We start from the raw sequence: 8490 nt of genomic DNA, 5'->3' as shown, positions 1-8490 counted from the left end.
TGCACATATACTTGGCCAATAAACACGACTCTGATTCTGATTAAACAATAATAAACACAGAACACACAGTGTTTCAGTACTTACGGTAGTACGTCTAAGTAAAGACAGATAACCAGAACTAAACTATAACAATTTCATCTGCTAGTTAAGAGGAACATGACCTCTGAAAATGCTATCTGCAACACATCCAAAGCGGGAACATGTTTTGGACTTGAGTAATTAAAAAGAGGAAACTCAGAAATGTTTCTACTCTGTGCCCACTTGCAGCAATGAGGTCATTCCACAGCCAGACAGCCTGAGTGTAAGCTGTGACTAGTGTAAACTACAAAATGCCAGCTTCCATCTCTCTAAACAAGCAAGACGACATAACTGACTCCTGCCTGCCTGCCACCTGCAAGGCATCATGCCAACGATATAAAATCTACCTCTCATAATCAGCTTTTACTGCTAATCAAGTTTATACATATATGTAACCTGCTTTGTCCAAGCTGTTGCCAGTTCCTGAGTTACAGGCATGAAAAGATAAGAGGTGGTGATGTGCTGTGCTACTCATGAGTGAATTTCCCGGAGGAACCTACCCGAGGGATTAATAAAGTTCTATCTATCTATCTTTACAGCAGGTGTGTCATACAAACTTAAGTGATCACTTTAAAAACACATCAAATGTCAATGGGGGGGAAAAAATCCTACTGATATCTGTACTGATACCTACTGTGTAATGTGTTAGGAATGAAAGGAAGCCAGATCATTTGATGAAAATCAAAATGATCAATCTACACTCAGTAGTTTGTATGGTGCCCATGTGGTTACATGCATGCCTGACAACGTTGGGCCATGCTTCTAATGAGACAACGGTTGGGGAATCTCCCAGATCTGAACAAGGGCATTACTGAACTCCTGGACAGTTAACGTTCAATCTGGCTGCGTTGGATGGACTAAAACATAATGTCCCAGAGGTGTTCTGCTGGATTCAGATCAGCCAAACATTGAGGTCAGTCAGTGGTATCAATTATGTAATCCTCCAGGAAATGCCTGCATACTCTCACACATGAGGCATTGTCATGTAACAGGAGGAACCCAGGATCCACTGCATCAGAGTAGGTTCTCACAATGGGTCCAGGGATTTCATCCTGATAGCTAATGGGAATCATGGTGCCGTCGGCTAGCCTGTAGAGATCTGTCCCTGCCTCAATGGATATACCTCCCCAGACCTCACTGACCCACCACCAAACCAGTCATGCCGAACAATATTAGAGACAGCATAACGTTCTCCACAATTATAAAGCCCAAACCAGACCCTTTTATGTCTGTCAGGTGCTCAGGGTGAACCTCATCTGTGAAAAGCACAGGGTGCCCTTCTGGTATTCTATGGCAAATGCCAATTGAGTCCTCAAGCCACTCTCATGGAGTCTGTTTCTACTTGTCTGGTCAGATTCACACCAATGGCCTGCTGGAGGTCATTTTGCAGCTCTGGCATTCTCATCCTGTTCCTCTGTATCTGCTCTTTTGTGCAAAAACAGATCTACAGCCCTGTCTGGCCCTCTTAGAGTAACTGCCTGTCTCCTGGAATCTCCTCCATGCTCCTGAGACTGTGCTGGGAGACACAGTAAACCTTATGGAAATTGCATGTATGACTGGAGGACTTGGAGGAGGAGGAGGAGGAGCAGGAGGAGGAGGAGTGGGACTACTGCAAAACTAGTGAAAAACAGCCAGAAAATATGAGGAGGGAAAAAAATCTCTGTGGCCTCCACCTGTAATACCATTCCTGTTTTGGGGGTAGATTTATTGTTGCTCCACTAGTGCACCTGTTGTTAATGTAATTAACATGAAAGCAACTAAAACCTATTAACAACCCCCTCTGCTACTTAACTGACCAGATCAATACCCCAAAGTTTAACTGACCTGATGCTGTGCTCTTATTAAAAAGTCTCCCTTTAATTTATCAGCCAAACCCAATGCAGCGTCTAACTAACTAGGCTTCAGCGCATTTAGTTGTATATTTCAAACCCTGTTGTCTTCTTCCAGAACGGGTAAGACTTAGATTGTTGTAAAGAATAATCCAGCCTGAGACCTTTGAGTTCTGGGAAAACACACTAAATGGAGCATTATCAAAGCACTGCATGGTCAAAGCGGGGTTCCACTCTTTGTTTGTATTCATAGCACAATCATTTTTAACACTGCAGGCCTTGGTGTAGTTTTAATGCTTTGTTACAAATATGCAACTTACTGCCAAGTCGCTGTAGATGTGATCTCCAAAGTAGAGTACTTTGGATCCTCTCCAGCCGGTCAGCCTGAGGAATTCATAAAGGTTTCCCTGAATACCAAAGTCATACAGAAAGAAAAATTAACCATTTGTTTCATCATGCAGTGTATCCAGTGGGATTTATTAGAATTGTTAAATGAGCACAGTACCTGTTTATAGATCTGCCCTTTTTCCAGCTTGTGAATTCTGTCCCACAGCAGCACACCTTTGTCTGTCACTCGCCTGAAAGGTCTAAAACAAAACGGCAAATTGGATATTTAGTAAAGCGATGCACATTTTTATACAACGATCAACACAATGTAGCCACACTGGCATGTGTTATTTAAGTGCCCTAAAACATAACATGAAGATAGTATGAGAAGCATATTACTTACTTCCTCCTGTCATTAAAGAAACTAGGTTTATCAGCTTGAACAATGACAACATCAAACAAGTCCCTCCAGTCTTTTCCTACGATGAAGTTCATTCCTCGATCCCTGCAGCAAACAAAGATTCCGCTTTTTACTTTGTCAGCAACGCCTTAGAGCTCGTTATGAGGGTGCAATAACACTAAGCTTAGGGCATAGCTTTACACCTGGATTAGCGTGTCAATGCAGCACTAGGCTAGCGTAAACTCAGTTAAACTTGCAAATTGGTCCACCTGTTAATTCATAAAAATGGAGGACAGTCAAATCCAAACCCAGCTGGTCACAACTTAGATTGCCTGTTAATTAAAATATCAACATCTCATTTTAACATTTACACATTTACTAACACAGTTATGAAGCCCATTCTTCCAATTACGACATTAATAAAAACACGAGATCGTGCACATTGTAGCACACATCAGGCCCATCCTGATAACTCAGTGTAACAAAATATTATATCAAAGACATAATTTCAGTGATTTTTCAACCTTTCGAGGTTGGATACGCACAAGCTTGTTATATTTCTGGAAAAAAAGACACTTCAAAAGGCTTCACAGTGAATGATTTACAATGAATTACAAACACCAGCCTGCTGATGTGTGTTTGCCCATCCATAAAACTTGGGGCATTATAAAGCGGCACCAATTAAGCATTAGTACACCAATACACGACATTTTTAATTAATCACGTCAACAAACACTTGCACTCTGTTTGCTCTCACTTACACAAAGTCAAAAGGGCTATTGGTAATGAGGAACATCTTTTTTCCTTGCGCTGACAGCTTCTTCAGCACAGCGTGGCTTTGCTCACCATAGCAAATGTACTTCTCTGAAAAGAGAGAGGGGGAAAAGAAACCCTATGCTTTTAATTGTAAATCACAGCTTCATTAAGCCTAAATTGTGTTTTTATTTCTTGGCAACTATTCAGATGTGGCCATATCGTTTCTTTCATTAGTTCAAACTAAGTAATATAAATCAAAGTAAAATTACCAATATCCGCCTCCACAGCTCGGTACATTATGCCCTTGACATGAACATCCCTAATAGCTTCCTGTGAAGAAAAGTAAACAGCCCTTAGCCACAAGTTATAACTTCAGCGACGCTATGTTAACATTCAGGTCCAATAGCAACTTTGCTGTGAATATAAACAGTTGACTTAGAAGCACAAAGCAAGTGCATCTGTGAATACAAATGAATATCAAGAAAGAAAGCCCCAGAGTTTAGTTTCTTTGGTGACACACTGAGAAAGTGTTTGAATCAATGAGTGTGCGAGTCAACTTTCCCCTGAAATCCTGATCCCCTCAGGGAAAACTTAGGATGTTTAACATATACAAAGATTGTTTGATGCACAAAAGAAGTAAAAAATAATAAAATGGGCTTGAAAGTAATTAAAAAATGGAGGAAGGGGGTGTCCTTGAGCAAACATGAGAAGCATTAGTGGAACAGAGAGTCAGTGTGAGGACTTTTTAAAGACAGCGATCTGACAAATACCCCACAGTGTGACACAGAACTGAGAGGCCCACCATGACAGTTGGCCTCAAAGGGAGATCGCAGATCTGATTTTTCGCCGGTTTCCTTGTGAAGTCGTGGGGCCACCAGAGAACAGACGCACATGGCTGCAAGCGAGCGTGCTTGACTAAAATTAGACATTGCTTTTCAGATCTAAAAATAAGATGGAACCGAATGGCTGGAGTACCACAGCGCTCCCTGGAAACATGTAAATACAGTTACAGTCATGAACATGTGGCTGGATTTATTCTCATCACACGCACACTGGCCTTTTTCGAGATCCAATCAGGAAAAAGAGAGTGCTGTTAAATCATTGCATTAAAACAAGGTACAGCGATAACAAGACAGCTGACCTTTACATCTTTGTAGAGATGGACTGGCTCATAGTCGATGTTGTGCCTCATGAAGAAGTCGTTGACACACGACAGAAGGGTCATCTCAGGCAGGGAGAATATGTCCATGAACTGTTTCATCGTATGGCCATGTGAACTCTGCATTATTAGAGCAGGGCGATATGACCAAAAATATTTATCACGATATACATTTGAAAATCTGCGATAACGATATAACTGATGATATAATTGACACTAGACAAAACACTTTACAACTCCTCAACTTTATAATTGCAAAAAAACCCCATCAATGTATTTTCACTTAAACAAGCAGCTGTTTTAAGTGCATTAAAGTTATATAAAAAATTAACAGTGCAAATGCAAATTCCTTGCTGACAGTTTAACCAAAAGGCATTTCCAGTGAAAACTGGCCGACATATCCTCAGCATAACCATGTATAATATCCACAAAACTTAAAAAGAGGTTATACACATACAATACGGTAATATTATGTTGAAGCACAGTACGTATCACTCCGCGAGGCTCCTGCCTACGATAGCCGTAATGCTCCGACAATCCATCAAGCTGTGCGGCTTTGTAGCTTAGCAAAGTCGTACTGAAACATTTGACAGACTCTCGAGCGCCGTGTACGACATAAAATCATTTTGAGGTCAGTAAACACAACCAGAATTCATAAACAAGGTACACGGGATTATAAGGGGCTCTGTCGATTTTCAGAAAAATCAAAGGATTGATTTTAAGTGTGCCGTATTTTCCAAAAAACACGGTAATAACGACGGCCCGCTAGCATGCTCTACCAAAAATAGTGTTTTGTTGTGTATCTGACGGACGAAAGCCACACCAGTTCCACACCACTGAAGTTGCAGCATTTTTACAAACCAATTCTGGTTCATCCGTTTCATTCAACGATCCGCTTTCGCTCTTCTCATTCTGCGTCGCCGCCATGTGCATATGTAAGCAAAGGCACGGCGCATGCCCGTTTTACCCATATTCTGTCGCGATATTTCATTTTCCTATCATTGCCCAACATTATACCGGTATTACCGTGAACGGTATGATATAGCCCAGCCCTAGTCATTATCATAATTATTATGTTTGTTACAGTATCTGTGTGGAGACATGACAGTGTGGAAGTGCTGATCACCTTGCCATAGAAGTCACTCATGATCTCCAGAGGAACATGGCAGCCTTCATACATGGCAATTACTTCTTCGTCAGGAACTGGATGAAGACCTCTGAATCAAAAACATTAAACAATGTAAATTCCTAAACAGCATGTCATTTGTATTGTCATATAAATGGTCACTACTCAGACATGGAATTAACAAAGTGCACACATACCTGTATACAGTTCCCAACTGGATATAGTGAAAAGCATCTATCTTCATCAGTAATGCCTAAAAATGATTAAATATAATCATCATACCGATGGTCCTCACATCGTTCTTAGATTGTCTAAACAGTTTAAGACAATGGAAGCTCCACTCTCACCTTTTGGACGTCATAGTGAAGTCCTCTTACAGCAAAACTTGGAATGTATTCGTACTTTCGCAGGCCCTCTGGATACTTTAAAAAAAACAAAGGTTTACATTTAGTGACAAGAAAAGCATTAGGTTTACTTAAAACCAATGAGCAACATAAATTACCCACAAAGGTAAATGTACTTTTGCACATGGAGCTTAAACGGGGTTGTAGCTTCTTTTAGACCTTAGCACACTGACAACCTTTAAGAATATGTTACATAAATTAACTTGCTTTGTTTTTAGCCAATGCACAACAACCACTGCCTCAAGACGCTTTGGATTGTTTGGTAAAGACCCTAAACCCAAACAATCAGATGACCCGTACGAGTAAGCATTTGGTGACAGTGGAAAGAAAAAAAACTCCCTTTTCAAAGGAAGAAGCCGGACAGAACCGGGCTCAGGGATGGGTGGCCATGTGTGGGCAACCAGTTATGGTGGAGCGGAGGGGTGACTTAATCAGTAGTGTCAGGTTGTAGAATCATTCACAACACACACCCGGTGGTTAGTGACGAGGATGTCCCGTGCTATGTTGAAGATGAGAGTGTGGAGATGGCTGGAGTAGAATGCCAGAGTGTAGTCGTAGTCGAACCCGTAGATCTCTATGTCTCGCAGACTCATCTCATTGTTGGCAAAAATTGTGTCTGGGTCGACAGAGTTGGCAGTTATAACGGAGATCAGATCTGAGAAGAAAAATAAAAACACAAGAGCTTTCTTCAGCTTATTTGAATTCAGAAATATATACAATAATACAGATGAGGAATGTATCTGTATATATCCTACCTCTTTCTTAACAAGTGGGCCAATCTCAGCAAAACTTTGCACAGACACATGTACAGCAATTATTAACATCTGTGTTTTTAAAAAATATTTATAATAAATTATTGCATTATTGTATATATTTCATCTATAATTAATAAGTATATTGCCTACATTGACTGTCACGTCTATTTTATTTATAGCATTATTAAAATCATTTATAGTAATCGGAAGAAGTGAATATAAGTTTTTGAGGATCTGAAAATATGTAATTGTGACAAACATGTAAAAACTAATACATTAGAAAAGGGGGGGGGGATGCATTCATACAGCTCTTGATTCTATGCACCTAAAATATTTTATCTATCTCACATCCATGGCCAGTTTAGAGTCACCAACTCACCTGACATGAATGTCTTTGGAATGTGGAAGGAAGCTAAAACATGTGGAGGAAACCGGGAAGCTTCTTGCTGTGAGGCAACAGTGCTAATCACACCAACTCCCAAGGTTACTCTCATTCAGGAGTGGACAAAAGGTGTGTAAAAGAACACCTCAGTCAAACATCAGCACAGCGTTGATTTAACCCTTCAATGTCAACTTCCCAACAAATTCTGACCTTTAAAAAAGATCATTAATCAGTAATGCAATAAATAAAAACATGCAGGTTTTAAGGTTCCGAAATGTAGACATTGGGGATTTGTTAGCATCAGTGATACACAAATAAATCAAGTTACAGGTACAACCTATTTTCCACATTTAGAGTCTGCTGTCTGAGAAGCTATTAATATAGAGGAATGGCGAGATGTAGTTAGTCAGCAGGAAACACAAGCCATGACAGAGTTATAAAGAAACAGCAGCTTTGTATTTAGGGCAGGGCTGTAATTATTAATGAGGAGCCGCCTCACTGTGAACAGTGACCTTACCTCCAGTTTGTCTTTTGGTCTCATCGTAAACAGACCACAGCCTCTCTGTCGTGTTCTGACCGTCTAAGGAGCTGCTACAAACAGATGCTGCGCACTTTCCGGCTCTGGGCTCGTGGGAGAGTAGCTGACCAACTCCCTGGGACACCGCTCTGAAATTCCGTTTCCATAACCGAGACCTTACCGGATGGTAGTGGTGGTGTAACCCCTGTACGACATTAAAAAAAATATTGGCCCTCTGCAGACAGTCCGTGTGTTTCAGAAGAGAACAGAGCGGCAAAGACCAGGGCGCCATAGCTTTGTTCAGAGCGTGGCGGACCGTGCGGAGGTTGCGGTGTATTCCCCAGCCGACTGCATGCGGCAACGGGCTCCCTCGGCAAAAACAGAAACTGTCGCTGTGTAGTTGCTCTTACGTCACTTCCCTGTTTGGTAAGGTTACGACCAGCCAGCCAATCAGGAGCTCGTGCGTTTGACGTTCAGTGCCTCCCATAGCCTGAATATATTTATAAGTGCATATAAGAAGCATATTTCTAATACTTTATGCTTGCTCCTTACTGCCCTTCCATCATTTGGGATCACAGGTAGCCAACACGTAGTAAATGTGTTATTAGAGAGTAGAAATCCAATGAAATATGAGAGCAATAAAAGACTGAATGCTGAATCAAATCTATCTATCTATCTATCTATCTATCTATCTATCTATCTATCTATCTATCTATCTATCTATCTATCTATCTATCTATCTATCTATCTATCTATC

At 40.9% G+C, this 8490-nt stretch overlaps 1 protein-coding gene across 1 annotated transcript in view; it reads right to left on the bottom strand.

Moving 5' to 3' along the window:
* Positions 1 to 8138, bottom strand: part of nt5dc3 (5'-nucleotidase domain containing 3) — a 10309-nt gene extending 2171 nt beyond the window's left edge. The window contains exons 1-11 of the mRNA XM_005728080.1: positions 7734 to 8138; positions 6550 to 6734; positions 6023 to 6097; positions 5873 to 5928; positions 5676 to 5766; positions 4532 to 4669; positions 3660 to 3720; positions 3396 to 3498; positions 2638 to 2739; positions 2413 to 2494; positions 2228 to 2314 (exon numbers count right to left, since the gene is read on the bottom strand). Of these exons, the coding sequence (XP_005728137.1) occupies positions 2228 to 2314; positions 2413 to 2494; positions 2638 to 2739; positions 3396 to 3498; positions 3660 to 3720; positions 4532 to 4669; positions 5676 to 5766; positions 5873 to 5928; positions 6023 to 6097; positions 6550 to 6734; positions 7734 to 8025 (1272 nt within the window). The 5' untranslated portion in view covers positions 8026 to 8138. The remainder of the gene's footprint in view (positions 1 to 2227; positions 2315 to 2412; positions 2495 to 2637; positions 2740 to 3395; positions 3499 to 3659; positions 3721 to 4531; positions 4670 to 5675; positions 5767 to 5872; positions 5929 to 6022; positions 6098 to 6549; positions 6735 to 7733) is intronic.
* Positions 8139 to 8490: the final 352 nt, after the last annotated feature.

Source organism: Pundamilia nyererei, unplaced genomic scaffold (assembly GCF_000239375.1).
Source record: "Pundamilia nyererei isolate P.nyererei 1_Seehausen unplaced genomic scaffold, PunNye1.0 scaffold00027, whole genome shotgun sequence".
NCBI classification, from domain to species: Eukaryota; Metazoa; Chordata; class Actinopteri; order Cichliformes; family Cichlidae; genus Pundamilia; species Pundamilia nyererei.
The sequence above is the reverse complement of the archived record's forward strand: the minus strand, read 5'-3'. Positions and strand labels throughout refer to the sequence as shown.